The sequence below is a fragment of the Benincasa hispida genome, chromosome 12, assembly GCF_027475165.1.
Source record: "Benincasa hispida cultivar pf3 chromosome 12, pf3_genome.v1.1, whole genome shotgun sequence".
Classification (NCBI taxonomy): Eukaryota; Viridiplantae; Streptophyta; class Magnoliopsida; order Cucurbitales; family Cucurbitaceae; genus Benincasa; species Benincasa hispida.
The window spans coordinates 78,820,297-78,835,988 of NC_143489.1; the positions used below are offsets into that span (position 1 = coordinate 78,820,297).

The 15,692-nt window shown below is 37.6% G+C and overlaps 2 protein-coding genes across 5 annotated transcripts; one reads left to right on the forward strand and one right to left on the reverse strand.

Annotated features, from left to right (window-relative positions):
- Positions 1–636: 636 nt before the first annotated feature.
- LOC120067050 (uncharacterized) lies at positions 637–5,323 on the forward strand. Of its 4 annotated transcripts, none has more exons than XM_090308083.1 (4): positions 732–1,631; positions 1,857–2,029; positions 2,323–2,445; positions 5,186–5,323. In XM_090308083.1, exons 1-3 carry the CDS (start codon positions 882–884, stop codon positions 2,441–2,443), a joined length of 1,044 nt encoding a protein of 347 aa, XP_090164209.1. In that variant the 5' UTR covers positions 732–881; the 3' UTR covers positions 2,444–2,445; positions 5,186–5,323. The 4 variants fall into 4 exon arrangements, with proteins under 4 accessions (XP_038874350.2, XP_090164209.1, XP_090164208.1 ...); XM_090308082.1 differs by lacking the exon at positions 5,186–5,323 and adding an exon at positions 2,523–2,552; XM_039018422.2 differs by lacking the exon at positions 5,186–5,323 and having other exon boundaries at positions 637–1,631; positions 2,323–2,535.
- LOC120067049 (Nuclear transport factor 2 (NTF2) family protein with RNA binding (RRM-RBD-RNP motifs) domain-containing protein) lies at positions 2,596–7,316 on the reverse strand. The gene is made up of 9 exons (XM_039018421.2): positions 6,836–7,316; positions 6,607–6,741; positions 5,934–6,246; positions 5,222–5,478; positions 4,698–4,887; positions 4,144–4,265; positions 4,010–4,075; positions 3,633–3,711; positions 2,596–3,123 (listed from the first exon to the last, which is right to left on the reverse strand). Exons 1-9 carry the CDS (start codon positions 6,869–6,871, stop codon positions 2,969–2,971), a joined length of 1,353 nt encoding a protein of 450 aa, XP_038874349.1. The 5' UTR covers positions 6,872–7,316; the 3' UTR covers positions 2,596–2,968.
- Positions 7,317–15,692: the final 8,376 nt, after the last annotated feature.

Genomic DNA, 15,692 nt, shown 5'->3' on the forward strand with positions numbered 1-15,692 from the left:
GAAATATGAAAATATTGACACGTCAATGAAAATTGAATATCATAATCTCAATCATGGTAATTAAATTTTCATCGTCGAAAGTTACTCTTAACCAATCTTTAAATGGAGATGTCAACGAGAATATGAATAAAATATTGATAATTATGGATATTTGTGAAAAAAATATAAACTACAAGTTAAAATGTTCATAATTTATATTATATTCACATTAGTGACATTTTCTTACTTATTTTTTTTTTATATTTAATAGATTTTTTTACTTCACCCTCATGTCAATGTCAAACATAGAAATATGAAAATATTGACACGTCAATTAAAATTGAATATCATAATCTCAATCATGGTATTAAATTTTCATCGACATGTCAATATTTTCATTATTATTTTTACGTCATTAATATAAATATGGTTATTTGAACTTTTTGTTTAGAGTTGTTTTTAAATATTGAAAAATAAACTACCTTATTTACAACCGTCTTATCACTCATAAACATCAATAAAACATTGAAAGACATTTGAAAATATTTTAATAATTTTGTCGGTTTAAAATATCACTATTTTGTTTATATAATTTTTTTTCATAAATATCGGTATTTCATTGATTCATAAGATCAAAATCTGATATTTTAAACTTTTGATGCCAACGTGGTGGTAAGGAAAAGGAAAGTTGGGGTGTTTTTTCGTGAGGTTTCCTCTTTACATTAAAACAAAAAGAGGTGACCACCGACCGTCCTTTTGGTATTGCGTATCTTCCAATGGCATCTACATCCACTCCTCATCAAGATTCAATATCAACTACTTCCTTCCTCTTCTACCTTACAATTATATCTTCTAAACTCTTTCCATTATAATTTTTTCAATACACAAAACAAATCAAAATTATGCTGCTCAAAAGCTCTTCAACGCCGCTTCTTAGCTCTCTTCTCCCGCCGGACCACCACCACGACACCGTCCGAAAACACTCCTCCTCCCCTTCTCCTCCCCCCTTCGCCTTCCACTGCAATAACAAAACACTTTCTTTCTCCACCATTGCTTCTCTCAACTCCTCGCCTTCTTTCTCCGCCACTCCCACGGGCTTCCGGAGAACCCACTCCGAAGGAAATTTGAATACACTTTCCCATGCTTCCGATGTAATTGATGTCCATGAAGACCCCTTCTCCTTTGATTCCTTCAATTTCAAACCCTCCAACTCCCATAGCCTCAAACGCTCCCTTCTCCAGACTATACCCTCGTTTTCCTTCTACGCCTCTAGAGCCAGGACTGAGGAAGATGATGACGACGATGATCAACATACTGATCCCGAGGAAGATGAAGATGGCTTGGGGAGTTTTGGCATTCACAACAGGATGGGGACGGACGCTGCCATTGTAACTCCGGAGGTTAAGGCCATGGAGCACGCTTGGACTGATGGGATAGGGTTTGTGGGTGATTCACAGAAAGAGATGTATCTAACTAGTGAGCTAGGCATTGGAGGACAGGGGGATGGCGGCGGTGGTGGTCGACGGTGGAGTGGTGGCGGTGGTGGCGGAGGGGGTGAGCAACATGGCATGGAGGAGTATTACAAGAAAATGGTGATGGAAAATCCAGGGAATGCTCTGGTTTTGAGTAACTATGCGGAGTTCTTGTACCAGGCAAGTCCTAACATTGTTTGAGTTTCCATCTCTTATGCTATGTATTATTTAGGCTAAATTATAAACTTAATTGGACTTAAAACTAGTATGACAGTGGCCTAAAATAAGGATTAGGACTGCCACACGATTTCTAGTCACGTTTTTCATCTGATTTTGAAAATAACAAGGTATTAATTATTGTTAAGCTGGTCAATCTAAGGCATTTCCATTTTATTTGGCTGGCAGAGGAGAGGAGACCTGCGAGGAGCAGAAGAGTATTACAGCAGAGCCATTTTGATGGATGCCCAAGATGGAGAAATTTTGTCAAAATATGCCAAGTTAGTGTGGGAGTTGCATCATGACCAACAAAAAGCTTTAACCTATTTCCAACGGGCTCTCCAAGCTTCTCCACATGACAGGTCAACATTTTCCCACTTTGCTATAACTACAAAATGATTTGCTTAAACTATTTTAATCCTCAACTCAGTTATGAGGTTTAAGTGAAACTTATATTCCCCTGTATAAACTGTAAATAAACACAACCTTACTAAATTTCTGGTTTGTCCATAAGAAGATGGATACTAAGGTCAGGATATTATGGTAATTGAACCCTTGTGGTTATAGTAGCTTTTACTGTGTAAGAAGAGAATAATAAGAAAGAAATGTTTGACGCAAAAAAAAAAAAAAAAATTACATTGTGTGAATCTTTCAGCTATGTGCAAGCTGCCTATGCCAATTTCCTGTGGGAAACAGAAGAGGATGAAGACGAACACAGCTTAGGAAAAGGGATGGCAACACAGACTTACACGGCAGCCGCAACTAGCTTGAGATGAAAGTGATTGCCTATTGCTTTTTCTTGTTTCCTTCTTTGTAGAATAATCTCATCCTCACTGATAATAAACATTGTCGCAGCATTTTTAAAGTAGTTCCATGTTTCTGCAATGCAATGGACGTGAAGAAACAAACAAGAATAACAGAGAGGTAGTAGGGCAAAAGCAAATAAGTTCAGTATAAGATTTAATGAAAAAGATCATCTCTAAGTCTTTTTCCCTCACATTGCCTAACAAGTGCTTTTACTTGAAATGCCAAAATTTCCCCACTTGAATTGCATCTCAAAAACCATCCAAGGGGGAAAATTACCATCTTAACTTAATAATTAGTTCCTCACAAATTAACATTTTCAGTAACGTCAACTCACACGCTCAAAACACAAAGTACAAACCAATTCCCTAAACCACACACCGGAGACGCTTGCTTTCTTTGAACCATCAAACATAGTAACCACCTTCATATCAAAAACTCCTCCAAAGTTTCATCTCCATAATGGTTATGCACAAACAACTGGATGATTGATGATACTATTGAACCTTGTGGTAACCCCGCTGAGGGAAACCGTTGCCTCTCAACCGACCATAGTCACTGCCATCCTGGCTGCTTCCTCGACCCAAACTCCGAGAACCAAATCGTCCTCTTGGGGCCTCTGACTGGTAACTACCTCTCCCTCTTCCCCTTCCTGTTCATGGCACCAATAAATGCATCAGAAACTATCCATGTAAAGCCAATGCAAACAAATAATCTCAAGGAGGGTGGGAGCAAAGTGCTTATTCAAGAATTTTTTACTTTCTATGAATTAGGAAAAGCATTTTCAATGCAAAGGTTGGCTTATAGTTCCAATTGCAGCAATTTGATGGATTTCGTTTTGACAAGAAACAACGTATGGTAATAATTCAGATTATCTTGGATGAAGTTTTATAAAGAATTTATTTTCTACATCGGTTATGTTTAATTTGCCATTATTTTGGCCTGTATACCAACAGCTTCAAAAGGTTCTAACTCAAATACTTAAAGGTAGCAGACCTTATCATAATACATACCTTATCATAATACATACGCAAAACAGTAGGTGTAAGAAAACTAGAAAATAAGTTCTAATTGGAAAAAGCATGATGATTTGATGACCTCAAAAACAGAAACGTCATTAAAATACAATTGATCATGTTTCATAGGTATATTTGCACTTACTTCCTCCCCGAGCACCACTGCTGTTTGGCCTCCGTTCCTCAATGTAGACTTGCCTTCCACCTATTTGAATTGGAGACGCCTGTAGCAAAAAATGACAAGACTTAAAATTTACCAGGGAAAGTAAAAACCAAATCTTAACGGCAGACAACATGAGAGAGAACTCCAGAAGTTTGCTGCTGCATGCTCAAATCCGTTCAAAGCACAACAGTCCAAGCTCAAATAGTTCAAAATGTCTTTTTTAACAAGGCCCGGTGCAATAAAAATCTTAAGATAAAACAAAAACTCAACCCCATAAAGAATTAGAAAGGGCCGACTAACAAAAATAAATGAAAAATAAGTTGAACAAATAATAAGTTCAAGTGTAGTCCAGTCCAAACCTTTAGAGCATTTTGAACACCAAGAATATCTTCAAACTCAACGAAAGCATAACAAACCCCAATTTCCTGTACAAAGAAATCTATGTTTAGCCATTAAAAATTAACCAGCAAGTATCAAAAAATAAAGAACTAACCTTACGAGACCTAATGAATACCCCATCAGGTAGAATTCTGCCAAAAGTTTTAAATTCTTGCTCAATTTCAGCTTCAGTAACAGAGGGTGGCAAGTTTCTAACGTAGACAGATTTTGGTTCACCTGAAGATAGGACAATATAAGCCTAATCAGATGCTTTGAGAATGAAAATTACACAAAGTAAGATCATTCTTTTTCAAAGTCTCGAAACACTTAACTACAGTTCTCGTGTAAACACCCATTATAACAACAATTTTCCCATGTCCCTTACACGGTAATGACAGTAATTTCAAACAGCATGCAAAATACTGTACTACAAAATAAACCTACAAATGAATGTCATGCAAAATTTCATGTGAAAGTATGGATCCAGGCTACAACTAACAAAAGATAATGAAAATCCCACCTATAAGACCAAAAGATCAATAACCACATACCACATTGTAGAGAGTCGGAGACTGAAGTACAAATAGAAAAAAAAATGATGAAGTTTCAGACTATTGGCATGATTTAGATTGTAAGCACCATAATTCAAAGATGAATAAAGAATTTGACCTTCATCCTCCACACCATAACCTTCTTCCATTGTATCTGCTCCAGATTCAGGGGCATATGATGGTACAGGGTTTATCTGTTGTGGGGCTGGTTCTGGAATATGGTTCCACTCAGAAGTAGCCGGAGCACTTGGATAAAATGATGGTTGGGGAATAGCTGATTGCGCAGATTCTGCTCTAGCAGCTCTCAACTACATAGTTTGATATTATCAACATATAAGAAAATGATCTCACATTTGTACCACCAATCCATATACAGCTCAAGCTGAAATGGCTGGAAAGACGACAGAGCCCTAAGAAGATGACTAGGATAAAACAAAATCTTAATACATATCGCTTTTCCAGTCGTGTTTCCCTCAATTTGGTTGGGTTTCGTTATATTCATTTTATTGCTCCAAACTCTACAGATAATTTTGTAGTCACAAAAACTAAATATTAGATGATGGCTTATTGCTATTGTGCGCACATAAACACAGCACACAAATGCAGGCAACAGCACTAGGAGCCATGGTAAAGTGCACTTACAATGGAAGCATATGTTCTCTTTTCTGGCTCCCCAATGGGTTCGTCAATCACTGCAGAAAGAGGCTCCTGAACACTGTTAACCACATTTTGATGCGAAGCAACCAAATCCTCCACAGGTGCCTCCTCCACAACAACTTCGGATTCAAATTCTTCTTGTTGCTGTTGCTCAGGAAGGCTGTATTTATCAACTGGATCATCTTCTATATGAACCGAGTCCACATACTCCCTTGCATTCTCCTCCAAAACATAGTCGGAAACTACCAAAAGAAAATCAAGAGAAGTATCTGTTTTAATTACCTACTGAACAGCTCAGGCCAATCTAGTTACTCATGATCCATGTAGAGACTATTTCAGCAACAAACAATTTCACTTTTAACTATCGTGTATCTTTGAGATCTTCTAAACTTAATACAAACATGATACAACTACATTAGTGCTCCAAAAGATCAAATGCACCGTGTGAAGGGAAAAGAATCCACCAACAACGGCTATGATAAAAAGAACTTTTCATCACTTCCAACTATCACGAATCTTTGAGATCTAAAATTAATACACACAAGTAGACAAGTGCTCCAAATATCAAATGCACTGTGTGAAGGGAAAAGAACCCACTTACAACGGCTATGATAAAAAGAACTTTTCCCCATCTATAGGGAAAACTAAAAAGCAAAGTGATTTGTTGTCCAATTCTTCAATACTATTGACAAATTACCTGGTGGCTCTGGAATGGAGCTAGGAGCACTTAGTTCAGCTTCAAATTTATTTTCTGATATTACAGGCAACGGATTGTGCTGAACTATCTCCTCCTCCTCAATGAAATGAAAGATGTCATTAAGAACAAAGTAACCCTTCTCTTGAGGAGCAAGAAAAAATGTCTGCACAAACTTCCTGATCCCATTGAACTCCTTTGACTTTGCAGAACCTGAAACCACTACTAGAATACCCCCATTCCAAGAATCCATTGAGTTGATCGTCTTGATTGAAAATGCAGTGAAATTTAGCGACATGATAAGTGTATGTATTTGCTGCAGAAGAAAAGCTAGAGTAAGCAACATGCGAATAATAGTAACAATTGTTTACATCATGCAGAGCAGAGCTTGTCACAACAAACAAGTAACGAAATGGCGTGTACATTTTTTTTTTCCTTGACCTTCACGCACAAGTGAAAATTTCATAAACCCACTAAATAGTAAACCCGTAATACGTTTCCATAGCTCAAACCCTAATAAAGAATATTAACTACCACTACGTACTGATCAGCAAATTTATAACAAAACAAATAAGCTAGAAACTATTAGAAACTCAAGACGTGAAGCCAAAAAGTCAAATTAACCTTAACCTATGCTTCAATACTAAAAAAAAAAAAAAAAGAAACCCATAAGTACCAGCATTGTGGAAGCAGTCTCAGAGGAATCACCATCAACCCGAATCATGGAGCTAGCTTCGGAGTAAAATTGGTGAACAAGGTCAGGTTGTTGCCGAAGAACATGGTAGTACTGCTCCACAAAGTAAGACCCAACCTGCACCATCTCAAAATCCATATCCACTCATCAAAAAAAGAAAAAATGCACAGAATAATAGGTAAAGGCAAGGTTAGAAGAAGAATAAAGAAACCTGGACAGCGCTGACAGATCCAGAATAAGCTGCCATTTTCGCAACTATAAAAAACGCAGAGGAAAAAGTAAAGCTCAGTTCACCGAGGACAGCATGCAAAATCCCCAAATCCTAAAACCCAGTTGCGTTAAGTACGAAGATGGGTAGATCCAGGGTGACAAAAAACGGAAGCAGAAAACCCTAGAAGGTAAGAATAGTTAATAAATCTGTTAAGTTTGTTAAAAATGGCGAATCGTTGATTGTCTATGGTGGGAATGATGGAAGAAAACCCTAAAAGAATAAGGGAAAAAAGAGACGGTGGCGCCGATGAGGAAGCCGGAGATCGGAGAGATGGCGATAAGGAGAAACCTCAAAGGCAAAGGCAGCTGCAGCAGATCTATGGAAGAGGAAGCTAAAGGGATTTTTTTTTTTTCTTTTTTCTTTCTTTCTTTTTTTTCCTTTTTGGGTTTTTGGTTGCAGACTTTCATAGACAAACGATTCGGTTTTATTTATATAAAAAAATGACGATATTAAATCACAGCCCTTCGATTACTGGGCCCCACTCTCCATCAGCACTGCCACGTTATCCCTAATTCCCAGTCAACGGCCCAGATCTCCTCATGCTTCTCTCTTTGCATTGTCGGGTGGGTGGGTCGTTCGTATAAATGACCCGATCCGACCCGGAAAATATTATCCTATCAAGATAAATATTCTTCAGCAGGTAAAAGGAGGTTTTCTTTTAACTACGGTCAAATTACTTAGGTAAATGTTAGGGTTTATGGTATTTTTATCTAATTCATTACAACGTTAAATGAAAATAAGTACTTGGAATAGTGTCATTAGAACACTTGTGATAATATTGTGGTCATAATTTATGTTCCATATGACAATTTTCATCCAACATTTTAACATGTTTCTATTTCAATTGTCACACCCCCTTCCGGTTTACCATCTAAAATCGAAAGAGGATATGACAGCAGCAGTTACCAGCCTAGATGTCGGCACTTACTGCCTAACTTGAACCTCTTTAAACCTGAATATGCAACGACTTGGTACAAACACATCTAGTTTACCATCTAAAACCGAAAGAGGATGTGACGGCAGCAGTTACTAGCCTAGGTGTCGGCACTTACTGCCTAACTTGAATATGTGTAAACCTGAATATGCAACGTCTTGGTACAAACACATCCAATAACAGTGCAAGTCTTAATCATAAATCCAAATCAAACAGGCATATGTCCAATTAATATAAAATGACCAAAATAACATGTGTCCCAAAATGTAACAAGTTTCGCAAGTCCCCGACTCCTTTCCAAAAGTGTGTACATCAAAATAAGTTTAACCTAAGCTTCTCTCTAAGGTCTCCAAACTTTCGGTGGCAAGCTATAAGGGATTCAACCGTGAGGGAACTAACCGCTACTTGGAAAAGGGAAAAACATTTGAAAACTGTGAGCTGGTTGCCCAATGAGTGACACATATAAATACATTTCTTCTCTAACCTTTCATATGCTTTAATGTAAAATAAATAACATGCTAAAAAATAACCTCAAGCAACTTGCATAGTATCATACATTAATCATAGTGTTATAATCAATCTTGCTCGCAAACCTTAGTTGAGAATGAGCATTCATAGCTTAAGCTCCCAACGTCCATACCAGGCTGTGAGACCCACACTTCGGTCCCTTCATGAAGACTGTGGCCAGGAGACCTATACTTCGATCTCTCATAAAGAACTACCTATGTGCACGTGGAGTATACTAAGTATCGTCAACACCTTAGGTACTTCCTCGGATACCTTCTATATCTTCGGTACCCGGTACATTAGCAACATAACATCCATGGGAGTTCTAGCATCATTAACCGTCACATGCATACTTCACAATTAATAATATATAATTGCATTTCTTTTCATGCATTCTTAACATATGCTAGGATTAATAAACTCATTTAAAATACAAATATAACTTTAGTTGCTTGGAAACCATGAACATCAGCATGAAATTCATTTGAATCGCATGTCCCTTTTGTAGACATATTTGAAAACATTTAGTCACTCACAAATCCTTGGGTTTGGTTCTTCCTAAGCTTTGTAGGCCTCTCCAATGGATGTAGTTCCTACACATAAAATAATAAGAGTTTAGTTGTTACTTACCCTCCCTTTTGAGACTACTCTTTAACTAAACTCATACTTGGCAATGGATTGCCCAATCGTCCATATTTTCCAGATTCAACTTCTAACGTAAATAACTTGAAAACTAGAACCCATTTCATGAAAGTTCCTTCTCTAAACATGTTCGGAATTTCGTTACCAATGTTACCTCAAAGTTTTAGTGTGAAGCTCCTTGTGGTTTAACCTGGCCTCTTGAATCTTTCCCGACGGCCCTAACTGCAACTTCCTGCCTAGGGCTATTCTAATATATATATATATATGAATCTCGAAGTTCCTTCTAGAAGGGTCTCCACAAGAATACCCTCGAAAATTCAAGAATCCTTCGTCAAGTGCCTGAAAACGTTCTTCGACTCTTCATTCTTCTTTCTTTCCAGTGACTTCCAAATGCTCGATTTTAGTAACTAGACCGAATGGTTTTCCAATTCACCTGAAATCTCCTTAAGCCACCTCACCCATTAATGGAGATCAAGGGTCGAGACTAAGCCATCTGTCCAGATAACTAAAAGAGAAGTCTGAAACTAAGCGTTTAATTCTGAGTGTTTCGAGCAACTCATTACTCACTGGGGAAACTCAATGGGAAGATGTCCTTACTCGACAGATAATTCTAGGATTCTCTTTCAAATACTCGATTGGAGGACTCACTACTCGATGGGGAGCTCGATGCTGGGAGCTCGCTTGACACATGCCCTTACTCGACACGTGAGCCTTCCTCGTTCACCTTCGACACTCGCCTTCTTCCTCACTCACATATACTCGACACTCGACACCATCTACTTGATGCTCAACCCTTTTCGATCACTTATACTCAATGCTCACCTGGCGCTTACTCGATGATCAAGCATCCTTCAGTACGATCAACACTTAGCAAAAAATTTCCCTTGTCAAGCCAAGATGGTGTGAATGAGAACTAAGCTTCTGTACTTAACCATTTCTCCAGTTTCAAACTCATCTTTTACTTCAGAATGGATAAATCCAAGCTAATTTAGATACTTAACCCAACATTTTGCTTAACTTAACGGTAAACATCGTTAAAAAGGGAAAAGTAAGGTGCGGGTTTTACAACTTACCACCCTTAAAAGAAATTTTGTCCTCGAAATTTACCTGTATAAGTCAGTGGAATAGTTAAGGATACTTCTTCTTTACTTGCTCCTCAAACTCCCACGTTGCCTCTTCAACTCATTGGTTGTTCCACAATACCTTCATTAAAGGTATAGTTTTGTTCTTGAGCATCTGTTCTTTCTTATCTAAGATTTGAACTGGATCTTCGTAATACGACATATTTTCCTTGAGCGGAATTGGTTGATCCACCAGTACACACGTAGGATTAGGTACAAACTTCCTTAACATCGAAACATGGAACACGTTATGAATATGTGTTAGCTCCAGAGGTAACTGTAACTTATATGCTGTCGGGCCCACTCGTTCTATAATCTTGTAAGGTCCAATGTAATGGGGACTCGGTTTCCCTTTCCTTCCAAACATGAGTACTCCTTTCCATGGGGATAAATGGAGGAATACTTGGTCTCCAACCTCAAATTCCAACTCTCTCTTTCGCTTATCGGCGTAATTCTTCTACCTGTCTCGTGTTGTCTTCAAATTTTTCCTGATAAGCTTCACAGTATCAGCTGTTTGTTGCACTAATTCTAAACCCAACAATTTTCGTTCTCCAACTTCATTCCAACATACTAGGGTTCTACATGGTCTGCCATACAATGCTTCGAATTAGGCCATGCCTATGCTTAAGTGATAACTATTATTATACGCAAACTCAACCAATGGCAGTTGTGCATCCCAGCTTCCTCTAAACTGCAAGACACATGTTCTCAGTATGTTCTTTAGTGTCTGTATTGTCTGCTCGGACTCACCATCCGTCTGCGGATGGAAAGCAGTGCTAAAATGTAGATTAGTACCCAAGTCCTTCTGCAAACTAGGCCAAAACTTCGAGATAAACCTTGGATCCCGAGATAGTGTTGGAAATGACTTTTGGACTTAGGCATATAGAAAAAGTTAAAGGGAGTGGGAGGGCTTTGTCCCACATGCGAAAAATTTAGCATTGCTTAGAGGGTATAAATACCAAGGCATTTTAGATGTGAGTCCAAAGTGTATTGGTTGTGGAATTATAATCCTTTCACCACATGCAAGTGTCATTGTCGTTCGTTCGGATGAGCGGTTTGGTTAAGTGCAATTGCTCGAAAAAGAATTAAATTTTTATTACTTATTCATTTAAATTATTTTTAAATTTTTTGGTTTATTAAAAATATTAGATATTTTACTTACCAAGAGGGGGACACATGCCTCGTGATTTTGATTCTAAATGTGCTTGAAATGATGGAGGTGAATGGTGATGACTGAATATGATGAATTGAGACTAATGAAAGAGTGATTTCTCTCTAGGTAAGAGAATCAGCGGATGCATTGGTAGTGGATGCATGCATACCTTGTGAATGCGTACAAGTTCTTTCAAGTCATACCCAAGTATAAATATAACTTAAATTCCCTGGTAGGTCTAGGGTCAAACGTAGGGACTCTAGAATGTTTCTAATGTAGACCTCGTTTTTTGATCTAATACAGATGTGTCTTAACCAACTTTAGAAATGTTGGTTATTTTCACTAACCTAATGGCACGCATGCAAGAAGAAATAGGAGTTCAGAAGGAGAAAGCGATTTATGAATGAATAGTTCTAAGTGTAAATGGTAAGTTGATTTCCTGGTAAGCCTGTGTGAGCGCGATGAAGATGAGATGAAGATGATATAGATGCTTGTTTACAATCTAAATGTATATATTATACGTTGGGAATTCTATTCTTTAGTTTATGTTAACGTTCAAAATCTTTTGATGCGAAAGCCATATGTAATCCTATCTCTAGGGTGCATGCGTTGGTCATAAAGAACAGGCAAAAAACGTGAGCAACTCTATCTCTAGACTTATTTCACACCCTAACTTAATGCGTTCAATATTTAAATTGCTCTCTCGAGTGTCTTAGCTACTTAATTACTTTAATCATTTGATAGTGAGACTTAAGCAACAGATTTTATGCTCTCATTAAGTCAGAAAATTTCACAAACACATACAATTTCAAAGGTAAACAGATGGAGAAGTGATAAGTGGTCAATTTTAAGATTGAATTAAGGTTAACCAGTGTTTATAAAAATTATCTCAGTTTAATGAAATAAAATGGTGAATCAAAGTGAAGTATGAAAAGTATAAGTCAAGCCAAAGAGTTCAATCTCTTGTCCTCTTTGGTTTTTTTTTTTTTTTTTTTTATATGTTTGTTACAACCAACGTGGTAGAGGAGTTGAAGAAGATATCTCTCTGAAGCTTCTCTCCAACGACACCTCTTGACCAACGGTTAAATGGTATCTTCCCTCTATTACTTGCTTGCAAATGGCAGATGCTAAAATGAAAACTTTCTAATCGGCTGACCCTAAATTGTCTAACTCTGATTCTGAAGATGACTTCTTGTATAGGCAGATCTCAACAACTTGGTGATTGGATCTACATTAAATTTCATACCCTGGAGCAGTCGTCTGCCACTTCTGAAATGTTCAGACATTACCAGTCAGATGTCCAAGCCTGCAAGTGGTGATTTGACAGGAAATGCACGACCCAATGTATCCTTCATGCGTTGAATATTCTCAGACGCATGCCCCTTGCCCTTGGTCTTGGCTGCAACACTTAGTAAATTTCTTTGATTCCTACTTTGAAATGTGTTAGTGAAACAATATTTTTGTATAGGTTTACTACATATATGAAACTCCATGAATTTTTCTCTACAATGAATGTGTTTATATCATTAAAGATCCTAATTATTCCAACTTTGAGAGAACAATAACTTGTATTTCTACAAGTTATCAACACAACTGAAAGTTCTTACTTTCCTATTATTTTTTCTTTTAATTGCTCTTCTATTCTGAGCAACCTTCTTTCGATTCTAGTCCATTTTTCAATGAGTGCACGCCTGAATTTGGAGGTTGCGTTAACCTTGGAGAGCAATCGACACAGTAATTAGCACTAAGGTCACGCTGTAATTTCTTTTAGGATAGTGACATCTGTTAATTGTTCTAACAATCTAAAAGCAATTAGCTAAATGTCGATCAAGAATGGTAAGGTTTTCCTCAATTTGTCCAAGCTTAAACCATTAGATGGAGCGAACTATCGACCGTGGTCTTAGAAATTATTGATCTTCTTCGAGAAATTGGAGTTTAATTATATTTTCACCATAAAATCATGTTGGTACCGAGAAGGTGACCACTGTCTCTGATTCAGAATCCTCCAAACAACCCCTGATGTTTCTGATCAACCAAAGTAGTCCTCCGTGATTTATCCTAATAAGTACGAGAAAGACAACAAGACAGTCTGTAATCATCTGCTGAATCATATGACAGATTCAATGTTCGATCTGTTCATGGTCCAAAAGTCAGCAAAGATAATTTGGAGTATGTTGGAGTCCAAATATGGAGGAGATGATGTTGGTTGCAAGAAGTACGTCATCAGTAAATGGCTACAAATTCAGATGACGAACGAGAAACCAACAGTGGAGCAAATTCACAAATACGAAAATTTGGTGGCCGACGTTCTGATTAAAGGTATGAAATGTGTAAGGTTCTTCAAGTAAACGTATTGCTTGAGAAATTTTTCCCATCCTGGGCAATTACATAAATCATCTTAACCAAAAAAATAAGGATCCAAAACTCTAGGAGTTGATCAGTCTAATGCGCACGGAATAAGCCAGTAGGCTAAAATATAAGCTAATTTCTGGAAATTTGAATTCAGTTAATGCTAACTTTGTTGAATCTTCTGCTGTTAATAAAGATAGGTTCAAAAATCACAAGAAGCAGTGTGGAAAGAATAATTCCTCTTAAAAGAATGGACATTACAAAACTATTTATGGGAAGATTGAAAAAAAAAATTGATTTGTTATGTTTGTGAGAAATCTGGGCATAAATCCTACCAATGTAGTCAAAGGAAAGGAGGGCCACATCACCAACCCATACCACAAGCTAGTCTTGCTAAACGAGATGTAATCTGTTGTTGTGGAAGCAAACCTAGTGGATTACAAAAGTGGCTGGATACTTGACCCTGGAGTTTCGTGACACTTCTACTCAAACTGAGAGCTCTTCCATGACTATGAGGACACTATTGTTGGAGAGTGTGTGTTCATGGGTAACTATGTGTCACACCCCCTCCCGAGCTCACCTTTTAAACCCGAAAGGAGGTGTGAGAACGGCAGATACCACCCTTTTATGATACCTACTGCTCATCTTAACCTTTTTAACTTACTAATCTTTAAGTCAAGTAAATAAGCAACAACTGTTTGGCTTAACTTATTTTTATTACAAATAGTATAATGCTTATACAACTTCCAGACTTAACTACAAATTCTTACAACAACAACTTAAATTCGGAAGTGTGGCTGTGGCGTGGCAGACCTTGACCTTAGCATAACCCTGGAACTTCTCTCTTTTCGCTACCTGAGAAGAAAACATGAAAGAAAAGAATGAGCTTCAAGAATCCTAGTGAGTGGTAAACAACTTAACAAGTCTCTTCCAATTTATAACAATAAAAGCATATCATATTATGAGGTAAACATTCAAACCTCAGTTTTAAATGAATCTGTTCTCAACCCTACCTACACACACAGTAGATAGTTAAACTAATGCTAATCATAACACTTACTCTCCTATGTTCTCTATGCGTACATAGATCACCGCTTGTGGGCTCAAAAGCTAGGCTCGTTGGCCCTCTGACCATCCCATACGGGGTTCCTCTTACAAGCTCAGGAATTAGGCATCATGGCCCCCTGACCATCCCGTGAGATTCTGCTTTGGGCTCAAAAACTAGGTCTATTGACCTCCTGACCATCCCAATCACATATTCTTATTTTCGTTATGGCTACTCATTCATAACATAAACATATAATCTAAAATATATACTTAAGACCTTAAAAGAATACCATTCACCTTGTTTTGTTGGAACCTTTCTCTCATTCCAAGTTCCTTGGTTTCCTCTAGCTTCCTTTTGAACCCTAATTTCCAAATTCATATTGAAGCTCAGATTATACATAATTCCAGACCTTATTTCGAGACACTTCCTTCTAAAAATATGTTTAGAAATGTCTTAACTTACTTACCATAAAATTTGGTCTTTAAACTCTACTACAAGAGCTCAAAATCTCAAGATTACTCCACCTTGCTCGACTATCATCGATTATATGAACACTTCTTGGTTTCCTTTGATTTTGACAGCCCTTCTCTTAGAGTTTCTTTGTGGAAACCCTTATTAAAAAATTACGCTCAATTTTCGAGATTTTAGCTCAAGAATCACTTGATTTTCACAAGTAATTTGGGTGAACTCCTTATTTGAACTTGGGTTACAGTCTTCCCTCAATACCTTCTATCTTTTGATCAACGCATGCTCTTCATGATCAACGTAAAGCTTCTTCCAAACTTGCCTTCAACTACTCTTCCTAACTTTCTTTGAAGGGAATTTGTGTTATGAACTGAAGTGAAACCTTGGAATGCTATTTATAGGCCTTTAGCAACCGATCCTCATCATCTCTTAAGGCTCCAATGCATGACACCTCCTACATAGTGAACTTTTGAAGTGTCTTCACCTTGCTTTGCCACCACCTACTTCCCTACCACTTCCTACTTACATGAAGTTTGAGTTTTCCTCTTCATGCACAAGTCCTCTTTGCATGCTTTAAT

Coding starts and splice junctions, on each gene's coding strand:
- LOC120067049 (XM_039018421.2), bottom strand. CDS start 6,871: ATGGCAGCTTATTCTGGATCTGTCAGCGCTGTCCAG. Junction 6,742..6,835: donor GATCTGTCAGCGCTGTCCAG/GTTTCTTTATTC, acceptor GAGATGGTGCAG/GTTGGGTCTTACTTTGTGGA. Junction 3,124..3,632: donor CAGTGGTGCTCGGGGAGGAA/GTAAGTGCAAAT, acceptor TGCCATGAACAG/GAAGGGGAAGAGGGAGAGGT.
- LOC120067050 (XM_039018422.2), top strand. CDS start 882: ATGCTGCTCAAAAGCTCTTCAACGCCGCTTCTTAGCTCTCTTCTCCCG. Junction 1,632..1,856: donor ATGCGGAGTTCTTGTACCAG/GCAAGTCCTAAC, acceptor TTTGGCTGGCAG/AGGAGAGGAGACCTGCGAGG. Junction 2,030..2,322: donor CAAGCTTCTCCACATGACAG/GTCAACATTTTC, acceptor TGAATCTTTCAG/CTATGTGCAAGCTGCCTATG.